A 16411-nucleotide genomic window follows, 5' to 3' on the forward strand; every position below is an offset into this window, starting at 1 on the left:
TGAAATTATTCCCAATAACAAAGACACGTCTTTATTCTCTGATGAATATGAACAGAATGAGAAACTTAATAATTTAGATTACTGTGATCATCGAATGTTTTTCTTTTGAGGGATTCTTTTGAAAAGCAGCCTACCGAAATCGGACGCATTTTCCAGTGGACTTTTTTATATGTGCCTAGAAAGGTATTCGACCCTAGAATCCAAAACCACTTTCAAAAACATAGCTAACGCCGACCCGTACGAAACACCTATTCGTATCAAAAGCCTTTAATGTGAAACTCTTCATTTCTCTTACTTCATTTTCTTCTCTGCTGAAAAACTATTCTCCCTTTACAATCACTTACATTATCCACTCTTTGCCTTGTTATCATATACAACTAAATTGCCGGAGGCAATATAAACAGCCCCGTACGAAGTCAAATTTCATAAATTCCTATTTAAACAGCTATATACCGCTATATTTACCTATATTTCACTATAAATAAACATTTCACAGAGGAATATGCTATTGTATAGCTCTACATACCTGTATATAGCTCAATATAGCTGAATATAGTTATATATAGATATCCACATATGTGATACCTGAAACCCCACACACATAACCAATTACCTCTATGTTAACACAAACTTTCTTAGTACCATTTTCCCCAATATATTTCACTTTTACTAAAATCTAAAATCTTTTACTAAAATGCCCGCCGGCAGCCATTTTGTTAGGAGACCGGAAATAGTACCGACGCTTTACATTCGTTAATACCTTTCAAACAAAAAAATCATGAAATTCGGTCAAAATTTACTCGATATATTGACAAAATACTCCACGTTCACTGTACGGCCGAGTAGCCAGATAAGAGCTCACTCCAAGAGACCTAGCTCACGCTCAGAAGAACATAATTTCATAAACATTTTTTCCCTGATTGGTAAGGTCAATACCTATCTAATAAAGCTAAAACAGACGAAATATGTTCAAATGTGGCCGACCTACAAGCTAAAACTGCTTGCCGCCCTGTGCCTGTTTCACACCAAGGGGTCTAACTCACGAGTCGGTCATCCGATTTCCATAAACTTTTTTTTTGTCGATCGGTATTGTAAATACCTTTTATTTGACGTATTACTGACAAGTGTAGTGCTTAAATGTCTGGAGATATCGTCGAAAAACACTTAGGCACTTATTGGGCCCCAGCTCCGGAGAGGTCGATCCGAAATCACCCATCTTCGAACTTAGCCTGCCTTTTGACATTACCAAACGAGGAAAAAAAATTTTTAGAAATCGGATGTGTTTTACTCAAGTTAGAGAACGGACAGACCGACAGACAGACAAACAGACGGACATATTTTTTTTCACTGATTTGGCATCTGTAGACAACCACAATAGGTTTCCCGTTACTCAGGGAGTCCAATTCGACTTGTAACACGTATTGGACGTATGCGTAAAGCTATAAGACCCCAGTACTTCGTACGGGTCTAAAAATTCTTCGAGATTTGTGTGGCTGGTGAAAGGTGATCAAAAACTGAAAATTTGCACTTTTCTTACAAAAATTTCTCCAGTTACACGAGCTGTACATGGTCGTGTGGGGTGTCATTAGAAAGGTAATCACACGTACTATTGAGCCGAATAGGGCTTATTGGGTTTAAAATTCATCGACACTGAAATATGTGCAGTTAAAGTTTTCGACCGAAGACTTACACTGTTCTTACTGAAATTTCTCGAGGTACACAAAACGTACATGGTCGTGTATGGTGTCATTTGACAGGTAATTTAATGTGCTTTTGGGCCAAATAGGGTCTTATGTGGTTTGGATGCATCTACGATGAAATAGAAGTTGAAATGTTTAGGTGTACATATTTCATCGTAGCTAACTTCCACTAGTTCGGTTCCTAAATTTTGGGATGACAGGAAATTTGCGTCACAAGTGGCAGATGTTGAGGAACGTATTGTTAGGAAAATGGTTGAAAAATGTACTGAAAGAATTTAAACGAAAGAAACCCGAATCATCTGCCACTTGTGACGCAAATTTCTTGTTGTAAAATTTTCTCTCACAAATATTTTGAGTCAATTTTTTATTGATAAAACTTTTGCGTACGACGTACAATGCGTCACCCTCAGCGATATCAGTTATTTTGTAAGTGAGATAATGGACTTACGTCACATTTACCCTTTAAGGGTTTTTTGACTGATTATTTCTACAGTTCGGATCTTCACTTAGAATCTTGGTTTTTTTAGAGACCTATTATGGTGGATATAGCTATAGGTTTGTTCCAAGGCCATATGAATTGTCAAATTTCATCCATATAACCATAACCTCAATAATATCTCAGTGTAAATCGCGTAGGCGACGTTTCTCGATTTGTATGAAATATCACGTAAGCGACGTTGCTATGGATGAAATTGTCGTTGTTCGGGTTGTCAAAGTTCGTGTTTACAGTTACTTGGAACAAACCTATAGTGTATAGGTTTCTTCCATCGTACGGTAAAAACGAATTTTGACAGGCCGAAAACAACCGACCGTCATCCACAGAAGCAAACATAACCGCAACTTAAACAAATTTGTTCGTTAAAACTTCAAAGTGAGGTTGTGTTGGCTTCTCTGTGGATGACGATTGACATTTTGAACAGCCTTGGAAGCAATGAAAGTAAATAACTAGGTATAGCCAATTCATACAAGCCGGAGCACATACGGATTTCGCTGGCCCTTGCCACGAACGAACTCATTTGTTTCAACATAAATTTAAAGTCACCAAATCAAATTGCATAACCTCACATGGAGAAACTATGAAATTTTTTATATTTTTCAAAAAATGAAGTACAAAAAAGAATCTAACCCAACGGTTGTAACTCAAATCAATAAATGGCATGTCCATTAACCTAAAGGTAGTTAGCCGGAAAAAATTCTCTGCAAATATAAACTGCCAACGACGAAACAAGATGTATGTATCAATGTAAACAACGAACGCTAAAGCTATTGTTGAATTCTTCGCTAACATTATAGGTATATTTGAGAAGAACTTTTTCCGGCTTAGTGCCTTAAGTTTGATGGACATGTCATTTATCGATTTGAGTTAAAATATTTAGATCCGACTCTTTTCTGAACTACATTTTGTAAGAATTATAAAAAATATCACAGTTGCTGCTTGTGAGGTTATGCTGTTTCATTTTGTGACTTTAAATTTATGTAGACAATTTTGACAAGAATGAGTTCGTTCCAAGCGACAAAATAAGCAAAATCAGTATGTGCTCCGGCCAGAACAATTTCAAACGATTGGCCATACCTAGTTATTTACATTCATTGCTTGGAAGAGACCTATAGGCCCTTTAACGTTACATACGTTTCCAACTATCATGTCATGGTACTCGTTACAAGTTCATATGAGAATGACATCTACTGTCTTACGAAGGGAGCTACGAAGTAACTGATGATGAACATTCCTACAATGTTCTCAGGCCACCGTAGTATCCTGAGGCCGAAACAGTGTCTTTTTCTATAGACTCATCTATCATTATCACTTTAACGTGAACGAGTTACGGGAAAGGGAAGAGCAAGTAACTGATGATGAACATTCCTACAATGTTCTCAGGCCACCGTAGTATCCTGAGGCCGAAACAGTGTCTTTTTCTATAGACTCATCTATCATTATCACTTTAACGTGAACGAGTTACGGGAAAGGGAAGAGCAAAATAACCTCTGTTAAGCTGCAATTTCAGCAACACGATTGTCTATCATAAGAGTAATGGTGCTAGCCTGAATGACGTGAAACGTTTGTATGTACCATTGTACCATAGGGTGGTTTTTTTGCAAAAATTGTAAAGTTTCGTGGATTGCATGGTAAAATAAATATTTTGGCACTAAAAAAACGCCGAAGCCGCGAGGATTTAATTTTTTGATTTTTTTTGAGCTGGCGCAAATTCATCAAAGTTTCGTCAATTTGGTTTAAACTTTGATTTTTTTCGTAGCCAAAAACGATCAGCAAAACGGTAGATGTATTTTTCTAACACGTCTTTGTGGCTAAGAAAATTTATGCTGCAAGATGGAAAAAATTGGTGTCGTTGTTCCCAAGATATGACAAAAAAATGATATTTTTAGGCGACGGGAACAGGTTTTCGAGTGTGCTGTCTTGTAAACGGGTTGACGAACTCTGGTAATTGCATTGAATGATAGTTTACAATCATACCTATCAGGGAAAAAAAAGTTTGTGAAAATTGGTTCAGTTTAGCCGGAGATATTGCCGAAGAACTGGTCTAAAATCTGGCTACTCGCCCGTAGAATGACTGATGACCATTTTCTTTGCTAATAAATTACGAAAAAATACAAAAATTCTCCATTTTCTTCATTTTAAGAATCAAAATCGAAATTGTAAGTAAAAGTTAAAATATGCGAAAAGTTGGTCAGGTAGACGTCAAATTTGACTAATTTTTGGGGGTCTGCCAACGGTTTTTCGTGCGAATCTTATGAAATATGGACTTAAGAGCATTGTTAAAGACAGGAAATGAAAGGTATTGACTCTACCAATCAGGAAAAAAAAGATTTTTAACAATTGTTTCAGTTAATCGTGAGATATAGGTCTCGCAGTGAGCGTCATTCGGGCTACTCATCTGTAGAATGATGGGTTATACATTTCGCAAATGAATCAAGTTAAATGCTAAATATCAGCACTTTGTTTCATTTCTAATCCCAAATAAGGCCTATAATCAATTCTAGAGGCAAAATAGTCGAAATAACTGTTATTTGAAAAGTCATTATATAACTTGATATACAGCATGAAACACCAAATTTAATTCTGTTGCATTTCTCAATTATTCCGACTCCTTTGCTTCTATAATTACCTCATGAGCCTTCCTTGTGCTTAGAAATTAATAAAATGTTAATATTTAGCATTTAACTTGATTCATTTGCGAAATGTATAACCCATCATTCTACAGATGAGTAGCCCGAATGACGCTCACTGCGAGACCTATATCTCACGATTAACTGAAACAATTGTTAAAAATCTTTTTTTCCCTGATTGGTAGAGTCAATACCTTTCATTTCCTGTCTTTAACAATGCTCTTAAGTCCATACTTCATAAGATTCGCACGAAAAACCGTTGGCAGACCCCCAAAAATTAGTCAAATTTGACGTCTACCTGACCAACTTTTCGCATATTTTAACTTTTACTTACAATTTCGATCTCTATTCATAAAATGAAGAAAATGGAGAATTTTTGTATTTTTTCGTAATTTATTAGCAAAGAAAATGGTCATCAGTCATTCTACGGGCGAGTAGCTAGATTTTAGCCCAGTTCTTCGGCAAGTTCTCCGGCTAAACTGAACCAATTTTCACAAACTTTTTTTTCCCTGATAGGTATGATTGTAAACTATCATTTAATGCAATTACCAGTGTTCGTCAACCCGTTTACAAGACAGCACACTCGAAAACCTGTTCCCGTCGCCTAAAAATATCACTTTTTTGTCATATCTTGGGAACAACGACACCAATTTTTTCCATCTTGCAGCATAAATTTTCTTAGCCACAAAGACGTGTTAGAAAAATACATCTACCGTTTTGCTGATCGTTTTTGGCTACGAAAAAAATCAAAGTTCAAACCAAATTGACGAAACTTTGATGAATTTGCGCCAGCTCAAAAAAAATCAAAAAATTAAATCCTCGCGGCTTCGACGTTTTTTTAGTGCCAAAATATTTATTTTACGATGCAATCCACGAAGCTTTACAATTTTTGCAAAAAAACCACCCTAATGTACCAGGACCTTGTTCCGTATCCGTATCGAAGTAGTGGATTGTAAATGAAGCGCCAGTCGCCTCATAAGTTTGTATGTTATCTACTACAGCAATACCCTCCCTAGCAACCAAACTACGATTATTAAGGTGGTAGATACGTTGATGAATCACTGCTACTTTGTTCGCTCGTGTTGTTGTTGTTGTGTTTAAGCCATATTAAAAATCAGCGTTTCTCAAACTTATTTTTCCCCCTAAGTCGATTTTTTGAGAGAGTTTGGATGCTAGAGAGAGTATTGACTACAGTCAGTCGATGGATGTCTGTATGCAATCTGAAAGCCGTTAACCGTAGTGGATTGTAAATGAAGCGCCACTCGCCTCATAAGTTTGTATGTTATCTACTACAGTCGAGAGGGTATTGATTACATGTATTTTCAATCATGGTAGTGAACATTGACAAACATTTTAGAGTGTTTATCATTCGTAAGATCCATGACTTTCAGTCAAGGGAACTATTAACAGCAGAGACTAACAATAAATATTATGCACGTATGACGAAGCGGTCGAGGCTCGCCGAGACGGCTTGTCATACGTGCATATTCTTTTTTATCGCATAAGCGAAAACGAGACAACAAGATATGCGAATGACACTTTGACAATTTACAGAAGTATAATGTTTGTTTATATATCCTAGGTGAATAATTTTTTCGGGGAATCACACCGCGTATGCGATAATTAATCATTAACGATATCTAAAAGCTATAGATGAGTCATACTAACATAGATTATGGATATGACCACTATTTCACAGGACTCTCAATGATTGACGCTGTCGGCAAGTCGGTCACTTCTGTCAATTCACCGAACAATATTTTCACGGACAATGTGATCGAAAATTTAATTTCCTAACAAATGATTTGGATTTTTAAATTTCGTATCTCAAAAAACCGACTCGAAGGCAGTGCCATCACTGATTTTTGCGGTAGTGACGATAACAATTTCCACAATCTATTCTGTTGGTGTGGTGCCACTTTTTAAATGGTAAAGTGAGCCGAAATGACAAATTGATTGTCAAGCACATAGACGGCGTCTCTCAATTTTTTGATCGAATAACGAACAAAAACTGAACGAAAGTGGCATCACATCACACATTTATTTCATTTTCTACGGAATTCCCAATCATTTCAGTCGAAAACATAAAAGTTCAACATAGTGTGGAATCGAATAAAATCAAATAATTTTACCATTTGGGATGCTGTTCGATCGTCCGAAAAATGATAGTAAAATGAAAAGTGTTTGCTGTGCCGAGATTGTAAGCAAATGCATCGAAATATCTTGACGGAAGTTATGATAAAAAACGGGTTGATAACAATAAGTGTTAACAAAATAAATAAAATCGAAGAAAATTTACGTGAAGCAATAATTTCATCACGACAAGTAATTTAGAATGGAGAAGGAGACGAACGAGGATATGAAGCAGTTGTATCGGTAAGTGAATGTGGTATAATTTCGGATTGTTTGTTGGTTTTTTCAACCTTAAACCGCGAATTGTCTAGAACAGACTCTTTGTGTATTGAAAAGTCATGTCATGTCGTCAAGGTTATTCGTTTATTAAAAAACACTTTTCGTTTCTTCGGACTTCTCTGAGCTGTTATCGCGTTATTAGTCGTTAGCGCTTAAACAGATGTTTATTTATACGAATCGACGCGTTAATCGTGTCAATTATACCTACTCAACGTACTCAATTGATGCAGACTTGATTCGATTGAAATTTGTTCCGGTTGTCTTTGCTTTGTTGTTGTGTTAACTGAAACCGGGAAGTGGGAATTTATGTCACATATTCATCCATAATGTATTTTACTCCTCCCTTTGATATACCTATACTTTTCTGTGCATTGCACATCTCATTGAAAATGTCATTCCCATCGATGGAAATTTGTTTTCGTTGTGCAATGGCTGGTTATGATGTAATACCAATGTCTTCGTCCGAAAAATCGTACAACAAGTTCAAATTTGCTCTGTCATCTGCACAGATTTATTCGCAACGTTGCTCGCAAAATTGATTCAATTAGAAAATTTCTGTTGGTTCAATTACATTGAGTGTTTTCGGAGGGAAATGAAAATTGTACTATCACAATCGACGAACGAAATGAATTTTTTCGGCAGCAATTTTCGACGAATAATTTTTCTGGGCATACCATAAGCTACGTGTCGCTTGTTTGATCACTCTGAGACGTATGGAAGTCGGCTTGACAGCGTCTGTCGCAGAATCCTATGCGACCATATAATCATAGTCAAGGTAATCGGACATCCCAATGTACAAATTTCTGGTGTTTTATCAGGGGGTCGTAATGAATGGGAAGTCACTGCTTGATGATCGTTTATGTTTGAGCATTCAATTGAACACTTTGCAAAATAATTGCTTGTTCCAAGTGAAAAGTTCAGAGTTCTGAAACTCTATGTGACACTCCCTTTGTGTCTACCGTGGCAATTGTGGTTGTTAATGACTGTAGTTTTGACTCTACCATATTCGTATGACGAGGTATTGTGTGTACAGCTGTTTTGCTGTTCGATATTTTAGTGTTTTTATCGAACTGTTTTGTGAAAAATGTGTAAAAGGAACAACCGAGACCAACAGACAGCAGTAGTCAGAATTTCTCATGCAAATAAATTACATTTTTAATGATGGTGTAATGTCACTGCATTCCGACGTTCGAAATAGGGGCAGCGCTTTGCACAGACTGACCTTTTAGACGTTTTATTGCAAAGATAATTTTAGACCTCTTTTTTCAGCCATGAAAATGTTTATGATAACCAAACCATGCTGGCCTAGGGCTACCACTAGAGCCAAAGTTCGAAACAGCTTATTTTTCATCGTATTTACAAACTAAACGTGAACCAAAGGAAAGGGAAAAGCAGCAAAATGCTCTGCCCGTTGATGTTTTCTCTGTTGTCATGTGTAACGAGTAACCTTGCATGTTAAAAAAATTTGGTCCGTTGCCCTTTTGGATGTAGCTTGAATGATTCTAAGTCAAACGAACCGGGCGGGAGCCGAAAATGTAGATTTGTTCGTTGAAGGTATGACTATCTGGTAGCCACATCTTCTAGAAGTATCAAATCGGTTACATACCTGAATTGTCAGGATCGCATAATATTTCCACGTTGGCAATTTCCAATTTTAATGCACTTTCTCATAAATCGCAATATTTGTCTGTTTGGGGCGTTTGGGTAGACGTAGGTAATAGTAATTCTCTAAAAGGAACCCCAGAAACCTAATTGAATATGTGGTTAGTGTCACGGTGTCGCATTACAGGCAGATCCTTGTGCCCATCATTCTCAGCACACCGCAGAACCACAGTTGAATCCTTAACAACATCTAAGATAAAATGATACAATGTCTGTTCTCATGCTCAACGCCATGCCATACAACAATGTTTATTTGTATCGAAATCTAACTGAACCAAAATTCTGGCCAGTTAGAAATAATTTCGATTAAGTCAATTCAAAGGTGATGTCCAATTTACCTTAGGTCATAGGTCATTGAACCCTGTCCGGCCAACATTTCGAACCAATGACATTAAATTCGTATTTCCAAACAAAGCAGTCGGACTATAGTTGTCTTCACCATATTCAAATAAAAATTCTTTATTTTTTAATTCAATGTTGCCATTAAAATTTCTATCATTTGCGGTAAAAGCCGGCGCTGCAATTTCTATCCATTTGTACAAAATTGACATTCTGAATATTCGAACGCAAAAGGGTTCGCCGTTAGATGCAAACATATCAACGTTTATCGTTGCCACTTCGGTGGCTTGTATGCTTGCCAAAGTCAATTTGTCGTCACACCTTCAATCCATGTCCAGCAAGCTGGTATTCCTCATGGAATCGATATTGACCATTTATGGTACTGAAGTGGCCATGTACTTGATATGGCTACCACTACTGAAAGGACTGTTGTGGATGAGCACAAAAGTTGGCAAGACATTTACGCGACCAAGATATAAATTACCGGACGATGACAACACCAGTTGCGTTGAGAGTGATCTGTTCTGTTATTTGAACATTGGCTTGGCGTTCTTCATTGCATCACACACACTAGCGAGCTTCGATTGGTTTCGAAATTTAAAGATCTTGTGGCCATCCGCAATAATGTCCGATAAAATGGTTAGACCGAAAAATCCAACCGAAGATATGCCCACGAATATAATAACAAAACCGCCGATAATGATGATGACAGCAAATCCAGATCCTCTTAAATCTAATGTGCAACGTGTACGGCCGAAAAGGAAACCCATTCTACTGATGAATGTCCGTTGATGCTACGGGAATTTGTTGCAAATTTACTTTGTGTTACGTTGTGCGCTTATTTAAATTACAAACATTTATGTCGCAGTGTAGTTCGTTCTTGTTATTTTCTTGCCTAGTCAGCTTGTCGGGGGAGGTGCGGGAAAAGTAGGTCAAACATTCTGATTCTACTCGTCAATACCTTTTATTTGACACATTGCCCTGCATATTCCTCACGATTTGAACAAATACAATTTTCGTCGCCAGGAAGTTAGGTTGGCACCCAAAACAGAGGCAAACAACGTAAAATTCATATTTTCCCGCACCTCCACCGGTTGTATTCGTCTAGTTGTATTTGGTACAAGGACCAGTCGTTAATTTTTACATCATTCGCTCATTTTATCACACACTGTGTTGCTAATGCACCTCCCACATCCCGTAAAAATAATCTGATGTTCGTACAAATTGTCCTAATTGTTCCCTTGTTTCTTCACCAGGTCACTGTTTAGTGTCGTCAAACAGCTGGACGACAAACGAAAATCCATCACCGACATCAAGCAAATTTTTGCCGACGACATCGAGGATATCCGGCGACAAATCGTGGCACAAAGTGAAAATCTAATATTCCACTATGATGAGATCGTTGGCAAGAAGTCCCGTGAAGTTCTGTGGCGAAAGGGCTACTACGAACTGATAACATTGGCGAAAAGTTTGTGGTTGAAAAGCGGAGAGAAAAACGACGAAAAGAATCTGAGCCGACTGATCACGGAAGGTATCGAAACGTTCAAGTCGATCATCGTGCGCATGGAAGAGGAGAACATGAGCGATGATTTGCGACATTTGATTGACTTTTCGATTTTGGAGAGTAGCAACGGAGTGACTGTGAAGAATGCGATGGACTGGAATCGTGAAGTTTCGAACGGTACCATCCATTATGTGAATACGACCGTGCACGCATCATTATTGTCAATTGGCGATCTGCATCGTTACTACATTGACTTCAACTTTACCGATTCGAAGTTCACCAAGGAATTCGCATCGCGATACTATCTGGAGGCGTTCAATTTGAATCCGAGCATCGGTATGGCCCATAACCAGTTGGGAACGCTATTCTCTGGTCGAAATTACGATCTCGATTCCACGTACCATTACTTGTACTCGTTGATCTGTTCGACGCCATTCGAATTCAGCGAGCACAACGTGGCCAAGATATTCCTAAATTCATCGACGTACGTGTGCAAATTGGAGGATGGCAAATCGTCCGATTCGGTGCGTGACTTCATTGCACGCTTCATACTGATCGCAGACATTTTCTTTTTCGACAAAGACGTTACTGACTTCATCAGTCTCTGTCACGGTTGGCTGGTCGATTTGAAGGATCTACTGCAGGCGAAACATCGCCCGCTGACCAAGAATATGCTGTTCAAAATTGTGATGACACTGTTCTTCTGCATGACCAAGCTGAAGGCCAACAGCTCACAGAAGTTGTACAGCCTGATCGCATTGATGGTGGCAATCACATCGGAAATGGTCGACGTATGCATCGTCAATATGGAGAAGTTCCAGAGCCAGCGCAAGAAGCAAGACGAACAATTTCAGGAGATGTACGAAATGCTGTTCGGACTGTTCCAGAAAGACGTACGCCGATCCAGAGACGTTATCAAATCGAAACAAGAACCGCATGCGGAAATGTGCAACGACACGAAATTCGACCATCCAATATTGCTGAAAAAAGCCGCAACCAACCAACCGACCGTTATCGTTGAAATGAATGGATCGCAAATGTCAGCTGCGAACGAGATTCTACCATCGGCCGGAAGTAGTGGTCGTGAAAAGGAGTCTGACGGGAAGTCGTCGACTGTATCGAAGTCGAAGAAAAAGCAACTGACTCGGCGTCGACGCAAGCAAATGAATTCGGATGAATCGGACGACAGCGATTTGAGCAGCGATTTTGATTCGGAATATGAAATGGATTCGAATTTCAGCTCAGAAGATGAGGAAGAGGAGGAGGAAGAAGAGCTTAGCTCTTGTTATTCAAGTGATTTTGAGGACGACGATGCTAAAGGATTTTCGGATGATGAGGATGAAAATCCCAACAATGGCGGAAACAGCGATGCCGATTATGAGAAGCAACTGAATGGTTTCCATGGGGACGTCGAGCCAAAAGAGTCAGAACCGAATTTTTCCACTTTCATGAGTCCAGCAGTGGATATGTTTGCTGACCTGACGAAGTCGGATTACAAATTGAATTTCAATTTGTTGGATGACGATGATGCAGACATTGTCATTGAGGAGGAATGTGTGTACACTCAATGTGGTGAGAGAAATTCGCCGGCTATCAGTCCAGAAATCAATTACAATCTGCCCGTGGACGCAACCAATCCAACGACCACCGATTCGTATGGAAGTGATCATCATCAATCCGATCAGAAGTTTGAGAAATTGCGCTACAAACGTGACTACAACCGCATTGACCCGAATATTGTCATCGAATTCGCTCAATACGAACCGTGCGTTGAATCGCTTAAAATCCTTTTCGATTGGATGAAGGTGAACAATGACATCCTGTTGAATTGCTACTCATCCAATCCGGAATTCATTCATAAGATCATGAAACTGATGAACCTGTTCAACATCGACATTTTCACCCGGAAAGTCTACTTCGAACGCAACTTCATCAAAACTCAGAACGTTCGTGCGGATCTAAGATCGCTCTTTGACAATCGCGTAAAAATTCCGCTGGAAGAGGACATCCGTTTGAAAGGGTTCCAATTGCTCAAATCGTCACAACATCCGCTCGACTGGACTGTGCCGAACAAGTTGAAGTTAACCGAAAACGAGTGCCACATCTTGCGCCTGTTCAAGTTGATCGATTTCGGCTTTTTCATGTGCAAAATGAAGAAGTTCCGTTACAATTTCTGTGCGCGATCCAGACGTTTCATCGAAGTGTTGTCGCGTAAAGAACGTGGCGGTCGACGAAGTTCCCGTCAAAGTGAGACCAAAAATAACAATGAACCGCGACGGCGTAATCGAGGTGGACGGCGTAAGAGACGTTTGAATCGCAACGGACCTGTGGTCATGCAATCGACCACAACCAGCAACGACGAGAAGGAGATCGACGACGCGAAGGTCATAATACCGAAGAAAAGTTATTTGAAAAATCGAAGCGTGAAGTTGCTGTCGGACAAGGAGAATTCCGGCGAGGAGACGAAATGTGAAATTATGGGGAAATTGTGGCTGCAGAACGAGGTAAAGACGCTGGAGACGATTGTCAAGAAGGGACCGATTAACAAGCATACACCTTACCTGGTTCTCGATACGAACTCGTTGACGCAGCACTTGTCTCTTGTGAAGACTTTGATTCAATCGAAGAAGTTTGTCTTATTGGTTCCTAATGCAGGTGAGTCGTTTTTCGATCATTTATTAGAATCTAATGCTAGTTTTGGAAGGAGCAGATGAGAGTTTAAGTATAGCATTTCAACCACGATTGAGATTAGATTGAGGTTGTTCTTGATTCTTTAAAAATGTCCCAACTTTCGCAAGAGAAGAGTGCAATTATCAAATCCGTTACTTCGATTGTGTGTGTTTTGGAGAAAATCTTTTATCGCGTGAACAAACACTTTTCCATTAGTACCCAGGCAGATGTGTGATAAAACAGGGCAATTTTTTTGAAAAGAGCCAAATACACGGACTATTTTGAGACTCACCATAGAAAAATGATTCAACCAAAACCACATATTTTCCTACTTTTCCTGTTTTCCGCATTTCCTTGGGAGAAGTACCAAATAAGAGTTTAGGCATAGCAATTAGAACAATATTAAGATTAGACTGAAGTGGTTCTTGACTCTTCAAAATTGTCCTTACTTTCGCAAGAGATGAGTGTAATCATCAAATCTATTACTTCGATTGCTTATGTACACACTTTACCATAAATTTTCGCTTTGTCGTTTCTAAATACGCAAATTTGGCCTGTTCACAGTCATATCCGAACTGGATGAATTGAAGAAATCCGCCGATAACGCACGCATCACTATTCGCTTTTTGGAACAACAATTCAGCAAAGGGAGTCGCTTTATACGTTCACAACGCAACAATGAATCGTTGTCGATTCCGCTGGTCAAAATTCCCAAAAAACTAGGTAAGGCTCTGCAGCAAATCGGACGCAACTATTCGATTATACAACTAATCTTGTCCCATTCGCAGATCGCGAACATTCGATTTTCATTCAAATTGCCCAATTCTGCAACTACATCCAGACCCACCATTCGGACAACAACATCAAAGTGGTGACACTGCTGACCGGCGAGAATTTGAATTCGAAAAAGTCGCCCGTCTTCAGCTACTCGGGCATCCTGAATGCCGTATCCGTTGACTTCGAGCGAATAACCACATTTCACGCAAAGTATGAGAAAAAATGAACGCGCCGACACGGATTTGATGGTCAACTGATGGGTCAATTTTTTTTCGGAAATCATGCAAAACAATTAACGGGGAATATTAATGCGAGATAACCTGAAATAATCGATGTCAATCTGCCGATAATGAGAAATTTCAGTGAAAACGTTAAAGTGATGGTTAGTAATGAGGCGGCCACAGTCAGTATAAAAATTGTGGATTTTTGTGTAATGGAAAACGAAAATCGTTTTCCTTTTTTGATGCAAAATCCAATGTCAAATTGAAGAATGGAAATTTTTAATGTTTTTTTTTTCGTCGCATGCATGTATTGGGAGGGAAACACACAAAAGCTGTTATAGTGTTCGTCCGCCGCAACATCGCGGCACGCTATCAAAACAATCGACGACAGTAAAAGCGTTTACAGAGAAAATTAGAAAATTTTGCGAATTGCCGGAGCTCTTTTCAAATCATTTTGTTTTTTCTGTCTATATTGCGAGAACTTGGGAGTGTCAACAATTTTTCTGTCTCTCTCTCACTCTGTTTTAAAATCGACCGCTGCGAAAACATTTACTATTTTTCGCCTATTTTCAATTTTTAGTTTTGTATTTTTTAGGTTGCCTTTGTCATTTAAACTTTATCAATTCAAGCAACAAAAAGGAAGTCAATAAATAAAAATGCAGAAATTTAAAAATCGACTTTCCTTTTTCATTTGGGACGTCGATTCGTGGCTGCTCTCATCAAAATGAGAGAATCGAATCGTGACTACAAAACCTGTATTCGGTCTTTCAGAAAAATTGATTCCAAACACTGAATATAAGAAACGCGCAACAAACGAGTTTATGCCTTTGCCGACTGGTCCGACTCTGAAACTGGTTACTTATTTACATGCTGAACAGACATCGTTTACCCAACAAAGCTGCCGGAATTGACCAATAAAACCACATTTCGACCATTATTACAATATTTTTCTAATTTATAATAATTCCTTCAGTTTGAAGAGTACTGGTGAATCTCCAATCTCCAGTCGACCTGAACGTGAAAGGTATTTTCTTTGTATCTGGTGCTCCTCTTTCACCGAAAAAGATTGTATTGAAAGTCTATTTATATGTTTGTACAGCTATGTTTGAATGTCCTAAATAGATGTTCACAGACTAGATTAAAATAAGCTAATCACTGGCAAGCCCTTGTTATATGTTCTCGTAACGCTTCCCTAAGCTTTGATTTAAACATTTCGTCAAGCTTGACACTTTCAGTTGAAATTTTAGGATTTTATCGACATAAACGTACTAAACCAGAAGCTTCTGCCGAATAAGCGACAGCTGAACTTCACCAATTTACAATCAAAACAAATTCTAAACAACGAGTTTACAACAGTCATTCGTGTTATGTGCGCACGTAGATGACCTCCCCAGGCAGGAGCGCTTGTTTGACTAGGGACCTGAATAATCTAGTAGCCCTATGTTTTTTCGAATTAAATTTTTCAATTTATGTCAGTGTTCATTTGAGTTCATTTTCATCCAGTGTATTAGGTCCCTCATTTGACGTTTCAATAAAGAACCGCTCTTGCCAGGTTTACTTTTACTCTGCCGTGCCTCAACGTATGTACGCAACGTAAAATGAGTCTAAAAAACACCCTTTTTCGATCTTCCACCAGGTGCAGCTGGAGACAGTCTGAGGCCTGTTTTGAGGTCTACTTGCAAAGACCTTTCAAACCATGTGTATTCAAAAGAATCCCTCTTTGTAGATGAATTGCGGGAAATAACCAATTTTCAGACGAGTAATGCAGATCTTAGGTAAGAGGAAGTAGGTAAATGACAACTTTTTGATCATACTGGGAATCATATCGGGACCTCGCGAGAGTTTTTGACAAAAAGATTTTGTTTTTAAACGACTGTAGGATCATGCGAATTTCTACAGCGTTGGTGAAGTATGTTTTATCAGTTTAGTGGTTAAGAATAGGGAAATCGTTGACAGTGGTTCGAATATGTTCAGAAAAAGCTGAATCACCGAGCTCTCTG

General features: G+C 38.7%; 1 protein-coding gene across 1 annotated transcript; it reads left to right on the plus strand.

The window, feature by feature from the left end:
* Positions 1–6843: 6843 nt before the first annotated feature.
* On the plus strand, positions 6844–14540 carry LOC119082088 (protein SMG5). Its single transcript, XM_037191451.1, has 4 exons — positions 6844–7202; positions 10496–13398; positions 13978–14136; positions 14202–14540. The coding sequence occupies exons 1-4, from the start codon at positions 7162–7164 to the stop codon at positions 14414–14416; spliced, it is 3318 nt and encodes a 1105-aa protein (XP_037047346.1). The 5' UTR covers positions 6844–7161; the 3' UTR covers positions 14417–14540.
* The last annotated feature ends 1871 nt before the right edge of the window (positions 14541–16411 follow it).

Source organism: Bradysia coprophila, unplaced genomic scaffold (genome assembly GCF_014529535.1).
Source record: "Bradysia coprophila strain Holo2 unplaced genomic scaffold, BU_Bcop_v1 contig_373, whole genome shotgun sequence".
Classification (NCBI taxonomy): domain Eukaryota; kingdom Metazoa; phylum Arthropoda; class Insecta; order Diptera; family Sciaridae; genus Bradysia; species Bradysia coprophila.